The 18,139-nt window shown below is 41.1% G+C and overlaps 1 protein-coding gene across 4 annotated transcripts in view; it reads right to left on the bottom strand.

Annotated features, from left to right (window-relative positions):
* Positions 1-18,139, bottom strand: part of CNNM2 (cyclin and CBS domain divalent metal cation transport mediator 2) — a 143,270-nt gene that overhangs the window by 43,789 nt on the left and 81,342 nt on the right. The window contains exon 2 of one of the 4 annotated variants that reach the window (XM_042960335.1): positions 2,394-2,469. The exons of the other annotated variants lie outside the window; for them this stretch is intronic. Within the exon in view, the coding sequence (XP_042816269.1) occupies positions 2,459-2,469 (11 nt within the window). The 3' untranslated portion in view covers positions 2,394-2,458. Of the gene's footprint in view, positions 1-2,393; positions 2,470-18,139 lie in introns of those variants that run through there. 4 annotated transcript variants of the gene reach the window in all.

Here is an 18,139-nt window from a genome sequence, read left to right as displayed (position 1 = left end):
GCCTGGGTGGCTCAGTTGGCTAAGGGTCCGACTCCTAGTTTCGGCTCAGGTCATGATCTTGTGGATTGTGAGTTTGAGCCCCGTGTGGGGCTCCAAGGCTGGCAGCACGGAGCCTGCTTGGGATTCTCTCTCTCCCTCTCTCTCTCTCTCTGCCCCTCCCCCACTCGTGTTGTCTGTCTCTCTCAAAAAAAAAAAAATAAATAAATGAAAACTTTAAAAGAGGTCCCAACAGCCTACTTCATTCTCTTCACTTGTCCTACGAGCATCTCAAGTTCAACACATCCAAAACATCCAATCTGTTCCTCCACTTCCATTTCTCTTGCCGATGAATGGCACCAGTATCTATCAAATGTGAAATCGAGGCAGTCATCTCAGATTCCTCCTTTTCCTCTAGGTCTACCCTGCTAGGACAGATTGGTGGCCAAACACTGTGCTAAATTCTAAATTTAAGACTGTCTCCTAAATATCTACTGAATCTCTCCAATAATCTCCAACCCCATCACCACCTCACTAATTACAGGCCCTCACTATTTCTCTTCTGAACTGCAACAACCTTCCAACAGCTCATCGTAAAAAGCAAATCTCAACAGGTTATTTTCCTGCTTGCGATTCTTAAGCGGCTGCCCATTACATTTAGGACAGTTTAAATGCTTCAGAATGGCCTGCAACACCCTTCGTGACAGGATTCCCAGCCCTTTCTCCAGCCCCATCTCCTACATCTTTTCTCATTCCTCACCACAGCACAGCATCTGCCATGTTCCAAACCAGATGTGCAGTTTCACAGTTTCCTCTGCCAAGAACACCTTCTTCTTCCCTTGGCTCCTTGCCTATTACTCTTCCTCTGAGACACAATTCAAGTATCTTCTCATCCTGGAAGTCTTCCTAGCCTTGCCTATGCCAGCCGGGTTTGGTTGTCCTGTATCTGTTTCCATAGAGCCTTCGCTAGCTCCATCAACGCATCGATTATCCTGTCTCATAATTCTCCTCTGTGACACCGTGAGATTCTTGAAGGCAAGAGTTCTCTTTTATATCGAAAGCCTCAGAAACTAGCTAAGCACAGTGTCTGGTATACAATACTTTCAATAAATGCTAAAAAAAAAAAATAGCTCAAATTAATCATAAGAAAGTGGGAAAGCAGATGAAGACCAGGAAAAAATGGTATTGCCTTTGCAAGCTCTTGTCATAGATTGTTTTTCTTCCTAGGGCACAATGAAGTAAATGAGGCCAGTGACTGCTGGTCGACTGTAATTTTAGCCACCATTTCCCAGAAGAGTGACCAATTGTTGTTACCTAATCTAAGGCCTTGTACATAAAAGACTCTCATTTCCCATTTAATTGAACTGATTTTATTATTTTAACTCCTATTGGCACCAAGTCCTAGAAAAGTTACAACACAGTTTATCCCCAGATGAAGCCAGCTTGAAAAGCAAGTAGTAATCAAACCCTATTCTCCTTCCTGTTGAGTCTGAGAATATCTTCAAAGAATTTTCATTGTCTTCTTAAACATACAACATGAATTCAGCCTGGAAACCAAGACTCATTCAAATAGGATAGCTCATCAGGTTAAAAAAATATATATGCATTTAGCTTACTGAATGAATGTTCAAAAGATCTCAACATTCAATTTTTCATGTAAAGATCTTTAAAAAGAGAACATCCTTCTAAGGGATCTGCCCCTCGATAAAAATGTTAACATACATGCCTTAAGCTTTCTGGGAGAAGATGCTACAACCACCTAGTAAGAACATCACCTTGGTTCCTAACATAACATTCAGAATATCTAGGTCACCCTTGGTCACCGATCCTCACAGTAAGAGTCACAGGTTTTATAGTTCAAGTATGCACGAGGGGACCCCAGAGAATATGGTCAGTGTTTAAGGGGCTTAAAATTACAACTAGATCTGGGTTTGGATCCTTTGGTTCTGGTGTAACTAATCCCCTGTAAGATAGAGATAAATCTTAAGTTTACTATGAAAATTGAATGGTAAAAATTTAGAATTTAACACCATACCTGGCACATAGTAAGTACTCAAAAAATGATGATGACTGTGTTACTAATGAATTTTCTCCTGGTTCTGAAAGTTAAAAATTATCTCAAATGTACATGTTTAATACCTTTTAATATATGTAGAAACAGGACCCGGGGATCACTGGGATTACTCAGCTACAAGTGGCTTTTAAAATACAGGTTATAGGCTTCTATCAAAGAAAGTAACTTATATTACCTGAGCATTCAATCCTACGCAGGTTTGTTTTGTCTTAAAGTTCTTCAATGTAGTGACTCTACCCATTGTTCACTCTGTTTCTCGAAACCGAGATTGTGCAGCTAGGTGGATCACATGGGTTACGGAGGTTGTCCTCCCTCCCCTCTCACCTCTAGAAGTAGTTGCTCCCGCTTACTGGATGAGGCAGTGGGGAGGGCGGCCCATGAAGGAAGCTTGTACAGCCACTGCCTTTGTCATATTTCCTCTGTGAAGAAACAGAAGACTTCAGTTCCTGGGATTGGTTAAACTCTAGGTTAGAGAACTAAGGAACTACTTTGTATTTTACTCGGAGTCTCCTCTCGCTTTGTGCATAGGACCACTGCAGCAAGACCGTCGCGCACTTTTTGCATCTTTGTCAGGAAACTGGAATGATAATAAACACAGGTGGCTTGCAACACACAATAAAGTCAAAGAAGCTGGCACAGAGCAGAGAAAGGCTCAGAGACTGAGGGAATGAGAAGCGGAAACACCAACGAAAGACCAAGTTATATGCAACGACCACACCAACCCTGACATTTGCAAAGATAATGCCAAGATTACGATGTTTAAGATCTGAATTCACTTGCGGTCCCCTCTGGTGCAGGTCATGGATTCGTTCATCAAATATTTTTACTGAGCACTCATTATATGCTAGGCACCGTACTGAACACTAGGGATTAAAACAAAAAAACACATATAAATAAGACGTTACGGTCAAGGAACCGGAAGTCAGGTGGGGAAGACAAGGCAAGTACAATTCCAATATGGTAGACTCTCCCTTAAGCTGACCTCTGTGTAACAACTTGCTGATGAATGGACACACTCCATTCTCCCTGTGAAACACACGGACCGAGGACTCCAGCACACTGAATGCTTTGGGCTCATAGGTTACCATCGAGTACTCTACCTCCTTTGCTCCCATAGATTAAGAAGAAGGTCTACTAAGAATTGGGTATTTTTGTTCCCAAACCTATTTATGATATCTGTACTTGATGCCACACCTATGTAGCTTAAAAATTATAGAAACTGATGACAATAGAGTTGTTGTTTCTATGGCAACTATGATCAACTGTGAACATGAGGAATACTCTACGAAGATTCTGCACTAGGATGGCTGCAAAAATGCTTTTTACCGTTTGTCTACTGAAAAAAAGAAAACTGAAGTTTAGAGAAGATTTAAAGAAGTTAGGGAAGATAAATTATAGACGAGCTTCATACGTTATCACAGGAAACACCAATCAGTGAACCCACGCTCAAAAGAAAATGCCCTGGATCTGTATCAGAAAAACAGCAATACTATTTTCCAGTGCCTGCTGCAATAAATTAACTCAGGCAAACAGTAATGGCTGCTCAAACCATTAAGGGAAAGGTTGATGGAGAACAGAAGATTCATGTGGTGCCAAAGCACTGCTCTGAGGATTACTGCTAATCCCAAAGGGGAGAACCTAGGTTTACAATGGAGACCACGGGCAGTGATCAAATTTAACATCATTAATAGTGGAAAATCAGACTTCGTGTGCTACCTGATGTGATACGCTCTGAAGTACATTTCATCCTCTATGAAGTATTCCTGCCAAAAGTACTTAATCAAAAATTCGAATCCCATTTCCGGTGTAGAGGAAATACAGGATAGACAGATGAAATGCTCTCATGAGGAAACAATCATAGAAACCCAAAATGTAGGACACGACCAAGAAACTAGACTGCTTTCTTCAAAAAGTCAATGTCGTCATTCATTTTGTTTGGTGTTATTTGAATAAACAATTTGGTGACGTAGGAAAACATCTCTTTTAGAGTTACCAGGGGGTCAAACAACAGGATGTCTTGAATTTGTTTTTAAAATACTATAGCAAAGGAAAAAGATTAATGAAGCTTATGTGGCAAAATCTTGACAGTTACCAAACTGGTGTTGGCTATGCTATGGTTCATTGCCTATTTTCTCTACTTTTGTGTATATTTGTAACTCACACAAAAAGGCAAACAGTCAATATCATGAGAAAACTAGTCAGAGGGAGAGGGTTTTTCTAGCTTAGAAGAGAAAAAAGAACCACCAAATCCAATACACAAATCTTGATTGAATCCTTGTCAGAAAAAACCGTAAGTTGTCAGTTTTTTGAAAACTGACCATTGGAAAACTATGAATATGGACTAGATAGAAAAATGACTTTGGAGAACTACAAACTTCTTAGTGATGATGGAATTAGGATCATGCAGGACAAGTACGCTGAACGTTTCAGAGGGAAGTGCCATGATGTCTGCAATTTACCTTGAAATGGTTCAGGAAAAAAAAAAACATTAAGAACTATCAAATCTAGGAATTAGGTATATGAATATTCATTATACTAGCTTTTTGACTTTTTTGCATTTTTGAACATCTTCATAATCGAAAACAGTTTGTCACATGACTGCAAGTGTTTTTGAAATCGTGTATTTAAGGTATGTCTATGTGGTTTTTAAAGATTCCATCCTTCAGTTACCTTTAGTTGGCTCATTAAACAACAGAGTTAAGAGGGGGAGGGGATCCGGTGGTGTGTTGATAAATGTTTAACAACTAGTTCTCTGGAAAAAACAGCTCTGATTTGTAGCATTTGCCAGTTACCATGGTGTAAATATTCCTACTACGACTCAGTCCAAGTTACTACCAGAATGAACTGAACACAGAGTTGGAAAGAGAATACAATCAGTCTTTCAAGCTGATAGGAGCCAGTTCCAACACATCACTGGATCCAGATCATAACAGAGGGACGTTTCAGCTGTAACGGGAGAGAAAAAGATTGTCTGCAAAAAACAAAGAAGCAAAGTTTAAATCGGCTGACAAGGATGGGGCAGGAAGAGGTTTGAGCACAGAAGACAAAGTACGACAGCACCTTCCTCAAAGGACTGGTATGAAGATGAAACAAATTCTATATAAAATATTCAGCACAATGCTTGGCATACAATAGTGACTTACTAAGAACCTCCTGTCATTATTTCCTAACCTGATCCATCATCTAAAAGGTCATCTCCTCTTTTAAGAAATCATACCATGGGGGCGCCTGGGTGGCTCAGTGGGTTAAAGTGTCCAACTTTTGGTTTCAGCTCAGGTCATGATCTCCCAGTTTGTGAGTTCGAGCCCCACATCGGGCTCTGCATTGACAGTGTGGAGCCTGCTTGGGATATTCTCTCTCTCTCTCTCTCTCTCCCCCTCTCTCCCCCCTCCCTTCTCTCTCCTTCCCTGGCCTCTCTTTCTCGCTCTCCCAAAATACATAATAAACTGTAAGAAGAAAAAAAAAAAAAAGAAGTCACACCATGATTGCCTCTAGGAAGGGGGAACTGAATGGCTAGGCAACTTGCAGACAGGGGTGGGAGGGGACCACTTCAGTTTTGAGCCTTTTAAGTTTTTAAGAATGTGAACATATTACTTATTCAAAATATAAATAAAATTAAAAGGTCTCAATTTTAGGACACGAATCTCAGAAAGTACTCTGCTTTTCTTACTTTAAGCCACTACCTGGACATGTGCACAGTCAGGCATTCTTCCCTGTCACTCCTCACAGAAAAATTTCCCAGCCCCTCCCACAAACCCAGTAAGAAAGGTTCCAACTCAGCCCACCCGCCTGGCTGGCAACCTAGCTCGGTCTCACAAGCCCGTATGTGCAGAAGTCACAAGATTGGCGGCCTCAGTACCCACGACAAAACTCACAGGAAGGCTTCAATCACCCACAATGCCACATTTCACTTGAAATACATTTACTCAACAAATCTTTACCGAGTGCCCATATAATGTGGGCCAAGGAACACAGAGATGAATGGATCATTCCAACCTCGAGAAGTTCTAATTGGGCCTCGGAAAGTCTCCTTTACTGGGAATTTACCTTAGGCAATGATCTTTAGGCTGAAATTACTACTAGAATATGGATGTGTTATACACACACACACACACACACACACACACACTAACACATATGTACATATAAACAATGGAAGTGATTCTTAAAGGAACCGATGTCTTCTGTAAATTTGCTGGAAAACACATTTTGTTAAATGAATCCTGTTTTGAAGCCATCAATTAGGGGTGTATTCTTCTGGGGAAAAAAAGTGTCTAGGAAAAGGAGAACATTAACATGATTCTTGGAGGTTCAACGGTGTTAAGTCCAACCCCTCACAGGACTCCACGCATCCCTTAGCAGGAGTTAAGGGAGAACGGTAACACTTACAGTGGGACAATCCCCCTGCAGACCTCCTCCATCATCAAGGTCAAGTGGGAACTCCAGAACTCTGAGTGTTTTGGCAAGATGCTCCCTCTTTCTGCCCCTTTTTGCCCCTGTGCCCTTTCTGCACACAATATTCACAGCTTCTCCACCACTGTCTGCCTGGAAACCAGCAGGACTAATTCCATCATGTCCTTTATTCCAGTCACCACAGGAAGCCCAGGACTCCAAGGCCATCCCTCATTTTTCACCAGCCCTGAGCGGCTTCCTCACACAGATACATCTCATACTCTACCGAAGACTCGGAAGAAACACTGGCAGATCTCTGGAGCTCTCTCTCTTCTCCAATATTCTATAAATTCCTATCTCTTTGATCTCCCTAAACTCTCAACTCTGTCTCCAACTCAAGGAGACTGCCAGGCTCTGTTTAGGTTGCCCCTCCTTGTACTAGGACCTCCAGGTAATAAGCCGGGGCAATCACAGGGCTCACCTTCTCTCAGGGATCATTTTCCTTCATTGCCCATTGTCCAACATCTGAAAATGGTTACTTCAATATACCTGCTACAGATTTCTGCTTGTTTAGGGATGGAGGGTATATCTCATCCCCACTACTCAATTTCACAGGCACAAACGGAAGTCTCTCTTCCAACATTCTTATTGTACACTGTTCTTATAGTCACTTTCTTCCACGGCTACTCCCTTGAACTCAACATTCACAATTACTACAACCCTGCCATTATCTCAATTCCAAACATCTACTGTCCAACCACCACCTCCTATCTTTTTAGATCATTCCCGTTAGCATCCCCAATTCCAAAAATCCTTTGCCTCACTTCTAATCCCTTGTGCCTACCACCCTCGTGCCCACTTTCCCCACCCGATCTAGCTTTAGTTCATTCTATTGTCAGTCATTTTAATTAGACCCTAAACTCCCAGGTCCCTCTCACTCCCCCTCATTTACTTGGCTAGCCCACAACCCATGTTAAATTCAACTCACTAAGAAATAGTTTTTATTTTATATTTTTATCTTGTTTATTGCCTTCTATAAGTTCCATAAAGGCAGGAACTCTTGTCCACTTTGTTTATTGCTGTGTTCTCACAGCTGAAAAACAGTTCCCAAGACATAGAAGATACATATTAAATATTTGATTGGTTTAAATAGAATCCAATGCTCAAAATAAGTATTCAGGGGCACCTGGGTGGCTCAGTTGGTTAAGCGGCTGACTTCAGCTCAGGTTAGGATCGCACAGTTCGTGAGTTCGAGCTGTGCATCGGGCTCTCTGCTGTCAGTACAGAGCCCACTTTGGATCCTCTGGACCCCTCTCTGCTCCTCCCCTGCTCTCTCTCTCTCTCTCTCTCAAAATAAACATTAAAAAAAACTGTAACAAAAAATAAGTACTCAAATGAGAATACTAAAGTGAAATGTATCATCTTACCTAAAAAACCAAATTGCTTGTTGTTGTGGAAGAGGTAATCATTAAAACAGAGACCTGGAGGGGCACCTGGGTGGCTCAGTCGGTTAAGCGTCTGACTTTGGCTCAGGTCATGATCTCACAGTTGGTGGGTCCAAGCCCTGCGTCAGGCTCTGTGCTGGGCGTGGAGCCTGCTTGAGATTCTCTCCCCCCCCCACCCACCCCTCTTCACGTGCTTGCTTTCCCTGCTCTCACTCTCTCCCCAAGTAAACACACTTAAAAAAAGAGCCCTGGAATATGTATATACTTCCATCCTTATCTTTTTAACCTCCTTTAATGTTTTCAAGTGTTATACACAGTTTCCACAAGATGGCAAACTAGGATGAGCTTCCAACTCAATGGTAGAGATTCCAGAGACAGGTTATCGAAACATAGAAGCAGTGAGAAAACATTAGGCAACAGAGGGCTGCCAGATTTCAGCTGGGAGGAGAGGCCCTTGCTTGCCCAGAGCAGGTGCCACGGAGAAGCCCGGGTAGGGGAGCAGTTTCTTTAGGGGTGTTGCTTTCTCTAGATTGCCCCCACTGCTCACTGCTCACCACTGCTCAGTACTACAGTGGTACACTCGAGTGGGCCGGGCTGGGGAGCAGTTAAATAATAGGTACAAAAAACTGCAAAGCCCCAAGTGCACCTTCCACTCCTTACGCACCTTCACAGCCAAGGTGGGGTGACGGCTATTGTCAGAGAAACTTCTCAGAGGCAACAAGCCAGGGATGTCCAGGGATGTGTCAACAGAGCAGATGGCTAATGCCCCAGAAAAAAAAGAACTCCTAGGCAAATAGATGAATCTGCCCCGGGGGCACAACTGCTATAGAGAAAAACAAAATCAAACCATCCATATCAGCCCAAACTCAAGTTGATGGATCAGTATGGAAAAGAGTAGATTAGTAAAGAGCTTCAAAGATGGACTCCGTACCTGGAAACACGTAGCACGAACAAGTAGTATGACAGTGAGAGCCAAGGAGAGTTAACAGCATGTGAATTCTAAGAGCTGAGATTCAAGAACCCAACAGCTAGGCTACACAGCACAAGACTCGGTTAAGAAACTCTCCTAGAAGACACCAGAAAGGGAAAAAAAGAGGGAGCACTCAAGAAACATTAACCGGTAGAGGACTGAAGGGGAAGCATTACCATCTCTGTGTAATAGGAGGCCCGGGTGTGGGGGACATGAAGAGAGATATATCTAATGACCTAATAATTGAGAACTCCCAGATTTAGAAAGAGATGCAGGGCTTTGGATTGAAAGGATTCAAAAAGGAAACAGAAAAGCAGGGGCGGGCGGAAGGTGGGTTTTACAACTAGTTACAGTGTAATGAGATGAAAAGTAACAAAAAAGAAAGAAAAACTCCAAGAGTTTATATATAGAGAAAAAGTCAATCATGTATAAAGGAGAACCAAGAATCAGACCGACTCCAGATTGCTCAAAAGCAACGCTGGTTCTAAGAAACTGAGGGGTATTTTCAAAGGTATGAGGGTGGGGGCTGGTGTGAGGGGGAAGAACGTCGAAACTGAAAATTTATACTTAAATTACCATTTAAATACAAGGGTAAAATAAATCTGTTTCAAGCATACAAGGCCTCAGAAGATTTATCACACAAAGACTTTCTTAGAAGTATTCTAAAAAGAAGAAATACCTATTCTGGAATACCAGTTTACCACTGTGTAAGGTACAAAACAAAAAAAGTAAATCCATAGCAATTCCAGAACTAAAATTACTTAGAAATCAAAGCACTTTTATTGGGTGATGGGGCACAGTGGGGAGAGGGTTGTAGAAAGAAAGGGGAAACATCTTAGATACATCTAAGATACCTGTCTTTTCTGAAGTATGTTGGGGGCAATACATACATTTAATGGTTTAAAATAGGAAAAAGGTTTTCAATAGGAAAAACAAACACAAGTATGTGTATTAATCAAATTAGGAGTTAAGGACAGCTATCAAAAGATTAAAAGTAGAATGTACAACTTTCAAACCAAGGAAATACTGGATTTATCCAATAATGGGGAAATAAAAGCAAAAATAAACCGAAAACTTGAAATAAAATGGATTAAAAAGCCAAAATATAGACCCATTTTAGGGGTACCTCGGTGGCTCACTCGGTTAAGCATCCGACTCTTAACGTCAGCTCAGGTCGTGATCTCATACCCTGTGATTTCACTCACATGTGGACTTTAAGAAACAAGCAAAGGGGGGGCGGGAGAAAGAGACAAACCAAGAAACAGTTTTTTGTTTTGTTTTGTTTTTTGAGACAGTGCACATGCATGAGCAGGGGAAGGTCAGAGAGAAAGGAGAGAGAGAATCCCAAGCAGGCTCAATGCTCAGCTCAATCTCACAACCCTAAGATCATGACCTGAGTCCAAAGCAAGAGTCAGACACTTAACTGAGTGAGCCTCCCGGGCGCCCCATAGACTCTTAACTAGAGAGAACAAACTGATGGTTACCAGAGGGGAGGTGTGTGTGTGTGTGTGGGGGGGGGGTGGGGAAACAGGTGATGGGAATTAAGGAGTGTACTTGCTGTGATGAGCAGTGGGTGATGTATGGAAGTGCTGAATCACTATACTGTATACCTGAAATTACACTGTCTGTTAACTATACTGGAATTAAACTCAAAAAATGTCCACATATTGATACACAAACATAATGATTTTTAGTGGCTAAATAGTAGTTCTATGTTGTGTAGCCCTAATTGTTACGTATCTATTACACATAATTGTTATTTATCTGTTAGATATTTCATGTTCTTCCCAATGTTTCATCTTTCATGTAATGTTGGATAATTCCTTCCGGTAAAACTACCCTTCCCTGACTGCCAGCTCCACACAGTTTAGAGGGGGCCCACAAAGGTGAGGCTGTGGTAAGGCTGTCCCCTCCGCCACTGTGTTCTCCTCCTCTAGTGGACAACTCCCATTACCACATTAAAAGCCTGAAATACTTCCCACCTTTAAAACCAAAATACTTCTCCAGATCCCCTCTCTCTTTTCTGCGATCACTCCATTTCTTTACTTCTCTTCGTAGCAAAAACCCCTGAAAGAATGGTTTCCATCCACGGTCTCCATTTCTTCCTCAACATGCTCCATATCAGTCTTGTCCAATGAAACCACTTATGAAGACCTCCCATGACCTCTCATTTGGCTAAACCCAATGATCGATTCTTAGCCCTCATCTTATTTTGATAACTTCTTTCTTGAAACAATCTCTTCACTTGGCTTCCGCCACAATTCCCTGGCTCTTCTCCTTAATGGCCGCACGACCTCAATCTCCTTTGCAAATTGCTCTCATTTCAGTGACCTCTTGAAGTCAGAGAGCTCTGGACCTTCATTCTTGGAACTCCTCCCCTCTCCCTGGTCACTAACTCGTTTTGAGTACTGATCCCATTTAGTCTCCAAGTTTTAAATATCATCTATACACTGATGACCCCTATTTATGCCCATCCCAGTCACTCCTCTGCATTCTAGATTTACATATCCAACTACCTACTTAACATCCCTCCCCAGGCTACATACCAAGTGTATCAAGCTTTATATTAAATTCTCAAATTATGTTCCTCCTTTATTGGGGGGTAAGAGATGTATCAACATTCATCCAATTGTTCAAACCAAAAGCCTAGGCCTCCTCCTCAACTTTTCACTTCCACTCCTCTGAAAAATATCCCGAATTTGACCTCTTCTCACCACGTCTACCTCCTTGGTGCCAGTCACCATTCTCGCTCACCTGAACTGCTACAATGGTTAACTGGCCTTCCTGCCTTACACCTGCTTTCTATGATCAATCCCTTGCAGAATGACCAAAGTAATCTTTCAGAAAGGTCACTAAGATTCTGTCACTTCTCTGCTTGAAACCCTCCAAAACACTCCCCTATCATACCTAGAGTTAAAAACAAACCCCTTACCACAATCTGCAAGGCCTTACAAACCCCTGCTGATCTTTGGGACTTTAACCCCCACCATCCCTCGCCTGGCTTCCTTTTCTCTAGAAAGGCTGGTCCTTAAGTATGCAAATATATTCCTGTCTAAGGATCCCTGTTTCTACTTGTGGACCATTCTACCCTAGATCTTCAGGTTACTTACTCCCCTATTTCTTTCAGGTCTCTGCTCAAATGTTACCTGTCCTGCCCCATCCTATCCAAAATAGTTCCTCTGTACCATGGTCCATATGCACATTTTCTGTGCTGTATGCAACACTTATCAGGATATTTTATTTCACGTGTATTCGCTTAGTCTGTTCCCCACCTAGATACAGAACGCACAAGTGCAGGGACATTATCTTAGGGACACCATAGCCTCCATGCCTAGAACACTGTCTGGCACACAGTAGGGGCCTAATCCTTGAGTAATACTGACTGAACATCCATACATCATTATACATCTATCTACTACAGACTAATGATCCATTTTTTCCCACCCCTCCAATAATCAAGATATTCAGACAAGAATGGTGTAAAAAAATATATATATTTCAGGCCTAAGTGACAGTCTAAAAGAAAACAAAACATCCATCTGTGTACCTACTAGGCATTTTAAGGAATCAAACATTATAAATATAGCTGAGCCACCTGAACACCCAACTCCACCAAGGCAACTTAGTATCAGGTTTAACAGAAAACCTCAAGGACAGAAAAGCATTTTGAAGATTCACCCATTATTTTTCACCTGTCTTTCCAAACCGGAAAATACAATTATTTGACAAAGTATTCTACTAAACAAAAAATCCATGGTGCAGTGAGATTTGGGTTTTGGGATAGAGAAAACCAAAGAAAGGAAGAAGCAAAGACTAGGGACATGGGCACAAAGGAGACAGCTGGTTGGGTGGGCACTGCAGGAGGATTACAAACAAAGCCTGGCTGAGGCAGCAGGTTCTAAGAAGGGACACATCCAATGACATCAGACGAAGTTTCGACAGCCCTAACATAACTACCGAGTTTGGCCTGCCTGCAAATATCGAAGTTGATAAGGAAATGTTGTATGTATAGGACAGAGGGGCAACAGCTGTTGGCTCAAGAGTAAGAGGGAGATTCAAAGAAAGATAAATAGGAGACAGAAAATCTTTTCAATTAGAATCATACAAGATTTAATGAAGTCTGAGTTAAACTGGAAACACCATGGCCCGAGAAAAACAGATCTTTGAGAGCTTTGTCTCTGAAGGGCGGTATCAGTAATGCAACAGAACAATGTCACGTGCCATCACATCTCTGCCATATCCATAGTATCCAATACTGCTCTGCCACAAAAGATACTGGCCCCAAAGAGAATATCTGACTCTAGTCTGGAGGGGGTGGGGATGGGGGTGGGGGAGGGTGGAAATCAAGATGGGACTGCAATAGCTGGTTTCTGCCAGAAAGTCTAGAAAGGAGCCAGTTAAAGGGCCAAATGGCAACCCAACCATTGTTTCCATGAGAATTCAGAAGTCTTAATGATATTCAAAAGGGGGACAAATCTTCTGAACTGTATGACACCTGTGGTGAAGAGGGCACGTGGAGGTTCAACACCAGTCAGGCTTACCTAGCTGACCTGGAGCCTTTCTGTCATTATGTCATCTGCCTACAGGGGCATCTTTCTCTTAATTCACATAAAAGATATTTTTTGCGCTAGAGATGACCTGTGGTAAAAGATTACCATGCACCTGAATTTCTAACAATATTAATTTAAAATGTTACATCAAGGGGCGACTGGGTAGCTCAGTTGGTTAAGCATCAGACTCTTGATTTCAGCTCAGGTCATGATCTCCCAGTCATGACATGGAGCCCCGCGACAAGCTCTGGGCTGAGTGTGGATCTTGCTTGGGATTCTCTCTCTCCTCCTCTCTCTGCCCCTCCCCTACTCCTGTGGGCACTCTCTCCCTCACTCTCCTAAATATTTATTTAAATTTATATCAATCAACCCAAATTATGACATATGACTAAAGGACAAACTTCCACCCGTGCAAATCAAACAGGAAAGGTGCCCAGGCAAGGTCTGGATGAGGACTGCAGAATCCTGTCACTTCTCAAGTAGGTAAGCCACAGTGGTCAAAAATTGGGTAAGTACAACATACAGAAAGAAGTGCAAGCATGAACAATCCCATTACTATTAAAGGGGTTTATGTCAATAAAACCAGCCTGGAATTATTGGGGCACCTGGGTGGCTCAGTCGGTTAAGCGTCCAACTTTGGCTTACATCATGATCTCGAGGTTCATGAGTTAGAGCCCCATGCCAGGCTCTGTGCTGACAGCAGAGCTTGGAGCCTGCTTCAGATTCTGTGTCTCCCTCTCTCTCTGCCCCTCGCCTGCTCACGCTCTCTCTCGACTTCAAAAATAAACATTAAAAAATGTGTTAAAAAAACCCACCAAGCCTATAATTATTGATCCCCCAAGACCTATATTTACAACCTACAACCCTACAGTAACTATTTTGGTTGGGTAAAGAAAGCTGTAACCCTTGGATGAAGAGAGAGAACTAACATTTTTGTTTAAGTTTTATTTATAGTAGTAATAACTTTTATAACCATTATGCTCACTAGTGTATGCTCTTAAACTATTCAAAATTCTTGAGATTGTGACTTTATTAAAACCATACCCCAAAAATTTATTAGAAGTTTGCAATACTTGAAGAAATCAGATATATTAAATATCTAAGTATGGTTTGAAATGTTTAAGGAACTCTCATCAAATTCATAAATGGTATTAATAGGATTAATTTAAGTACTAGCAAATGTTTTTAATATTAACAAAATATAAATCCACGAAATATTTGTAGGGTTTTTTTTGTTTGTTTGTTTTTTGTTTTTAAGAGAGAGCCTGTGCATACACACATACAGGGTAGGGGCAGAGATGAAGAGAGAGCATCCCAAGCAGGCTCAGAACCCAATGGGCTCTATCTCACAACCACGAGATCATTAGGACTTGAACCGAAATCAAGAATTGGACACTTAACCTACGGAGCCACCCAGGCACCCTGTAGGGTATGTCTTAAAGGCTTAAAGAATAATAGGCTTTTGAAGTCATAATTGTAATAAGCTAAACTCTGACCAAAACAGAAGTAACTCACGGGGCTGCCTGGCAGAACAGGACCAGAGAGCTTACAATGAAATTCCTGCCCTGCCAGCTCACTTTGGGCAACTTACTAGAAGCTTTAGGCCTCAAGGTCTTTATTGGTAAAACAAAGTAATAGTACTTACATCAAAGCCCTTGGGAGGATTGAGTTAACATATATAAAGCATTTCAATGGTCACGCAGATTTTAAGTTGCTCTATAAACGTTAGCTATGCTGCCTATCATATTCATCACTGGCTGTTATCACCTGACAAGACTATGAATGCCCTGAGGACAAGACCATGTCCTATTTGTCTCTCTATATTCTTGGCATTTAGCACATTGTCAGGTACTCAGTAAGTACCCAAATATTGCCTGAATTTAATGGACTCATCTAAAATTCTAGCTGTTTGTCTGTGGGTTGCACACTGTAATACATAAAGAGAACCAACATGATAAATGGCGGGAGAAAAGATCAAAGGGCCCATAAAAACAAAACTCCAAAATTTTTATCCCATCAAAAAATATTTTCTTGGAATTTTTAAAAACTTATTCTATGAATTTGTCAAGGTCAAAAATATATGATGAGAAGTCCAGTTGGAATTGGCTCGTGGCAGCTGATTCAATGTGGACCCTAGATCTATATTTAGAGACTGCATACAGAATTTGAGATTCCAGGGTGCCTGGGTGGTTCAGCTGTTTGAGCGTCCGACTTCGGCTCAGGTCACGATCTCACAGTTCTGTGAGTTTGAGGCCCGGGTCGGGCTGCCTCCTGTCAATGCAGAGCCCGCTTCAGATCCTCTGTTCCCTTCTCTGTCTGCACCTCCCTCGTTCACTCTCTCACAAACATTAAAAAAAGGGGGGGGGGATTTGAGATTTCTCCCCAATAAATTTAATCTAGCACAATTTACTGTAGAATTAATTACTTCAACTTTTTCCAACCACCAAAGTTTGTTTCTGAATTAAAGTACAATAGAGTCTTAACCCATTCAATACAGGTACTCTTTTATTTTCCATTGCTCTTACATTTTCCAGTTTAGTCTCACTTAGGGTAATTACTAGTAGTCTCGATGGAAAAATTTCCTGCCAGGTTGTTCCATTCACAGCCATTTAGAAAGCACTGCTTGCGTCAGACTCTGTTTTCTGCTTGGATAAGGGGCTGTTACTTCAGACCCCTATTTTTCTTGCTGTCCAATAGTCACACTTCATTGCATACACCCTGTGCTTGCTTCTAGTAATAGCCTTTCAAAGCAAAAGGCTTTATCTACCCACCAGGTTAGCAGATTCATCTTTCGTTAGAATACTGAATAAGGCCAAAGAGGCTGTAATTCCATAAATAGACACCACATGACTGCAATAATAGTAACAATAATTCACAATTATTGAGTGCCTGTGCATACCAAGCACTACGTGTATCAGATTTCATTATCTGAGAACCCCATGAAGAAGAGATTAACTCCATTTTATAAGTCACAAAACAGACTTAAAAAGGCTAATGAACATTCCGCGGGCTTCTGTCCTCCCTTCCAAAGACTCTAGTTTACCCCAAATAGTTTCTCCTTACGAATAGGACCATCCTCATTTTCTAAGAAATTAAAGGCCAAAGATTATATAGCAGATTATATAGCACACATATAGTCTGTGTATATGTGTGTGTAGGCATTATATATATAAGCATATATGTAGGTTATATATATAGTATGTGTATATGTGTGTGTAGGCAGTATATATATATAAATATATATGTAGGTTATATATATGTAAGTAGTAGAGAGACAGACCTGAACTCTAGTTGTGATTCCAAAATCCCTGTTATTTTGCTATGCTATCTACATAATTTAGTGAAGTCTTTCATAGAACTCCCTTCCATTCCAAGCTAACAGTAGAGAAGTCTCCTGAAAAGACTGTTTTGTATTGTACTTCTCATGTTTGAAGAAAGAATGGGAAGGAAAAACAAGAACAGAAAGGCTATGGAAATTCTTCCCTCCAAAGGGTCCTAAAACTCTTATTTACAACAGATAATACCACATTGGCAAGACCCACAGTGAAAGGTTATTAAATACTGAGCCCTTTCTAGAACATCCTTCAATGTTTCCAGAACTTCAGTAAACTGTTTGACTTATAAGTAAATTAATACAACCTTTTTTTGCAATTGAAGACTTATTTTAAAAAAAGAGAGGTTTCAAGCCATCTGTCTTTTTCTCCTAAAACCCAATTATAACAAATTATTCTATAACCTGTATCACGCAGTGGTCTACTCAGCTCAGTTTGGATTAATGAACTTGCACTCATTTTCAGAGGTTCTCATTCTATAATTCTTACTGGTAGAAAATACTTTCAAGATTCAACCTAGTATTCAAAGCTCAATTTAACTCACTTTGAATAAATTCATTTATACCAGATTATTTAATAATGGTATCTCTAGGAGCAAGATTTTATGGTTTTGTTTAGCTATTTTTTTTTAATGAGACTAGAATTTAAAACGGGAACTTCAAGGAGGATTCATGTAGTATTTGGAAACTACGAAAATTTCTGAGTTCAAAAATGTAACATCTCCAACACAGAAAACTTATGAAAATACCCTTGGATCTGAAACCTACAACTATACATTTCAATCTAAACTTACACAAAAAAGTGCAAAAGTATCCTCACATTTACATCTTAAAAATGTGTATAAAATTGATCCCTAATAATGTCTTTTTTTAATTTTTAAGGATTTTTTTTAACGTTTATTTATTCTTGAGAGTAATAGAGAAAGAGACAGAGTACAAGCAAGGGAAGGGCAGAGAGACAGAGAAGGAGACACAGAATCCGAAGCAGGCTCCAGGCTCTGAGCTGTCAGTACAGAGCCCGATGTGGAGCGCGAACTTAACAACCACAAGATCGTGACCGGAGCTGAAGTCGGATGCTTAACAGACTGAGCCACCCAGGCGCCGCCCCACCCATAATGTCTTTATCATACAAATTAACATCTTACCTCAGGAAAGAATTTGGATGGAATTTACTTTACAAAGCAAATAATTCAGATACTATGTATTAATAGTATAAATAAATCTAAATTAGAGAACGTTTAAAATAGATGATTTTAGGGGCGCCTGGGTGGCTCCGTCGGTTAAGCGTCCGACTTCAGCTCAGGTCACGATCTCGCGGTCCGTGAGTTCGAGCCCCGCGTCAGGCTCTGGGCTGATGGCTCAGAGCCTGGAGCCTGCTTCCGATTCTGTGTCTCCCTCTCT

The sequence above is a fragment of the Panthera tigris genome, chromosome D2 (genome assembly GCF_018350195.1).
Source record: "Panthera tigris isolate Pti1 chromosome D2, P.tigris_Pti1_mat1.1, whole genome shotgun sequence".
NCBI classification, from domain to species: Eukaryota; Metazoa; Chordata; class Mammalia; order Carnivora; family Felidae; genus Panthera; species Panthera tigris.
This window is presented reverse-complemented; position numbering and strand designations above follow the sequence as displayed.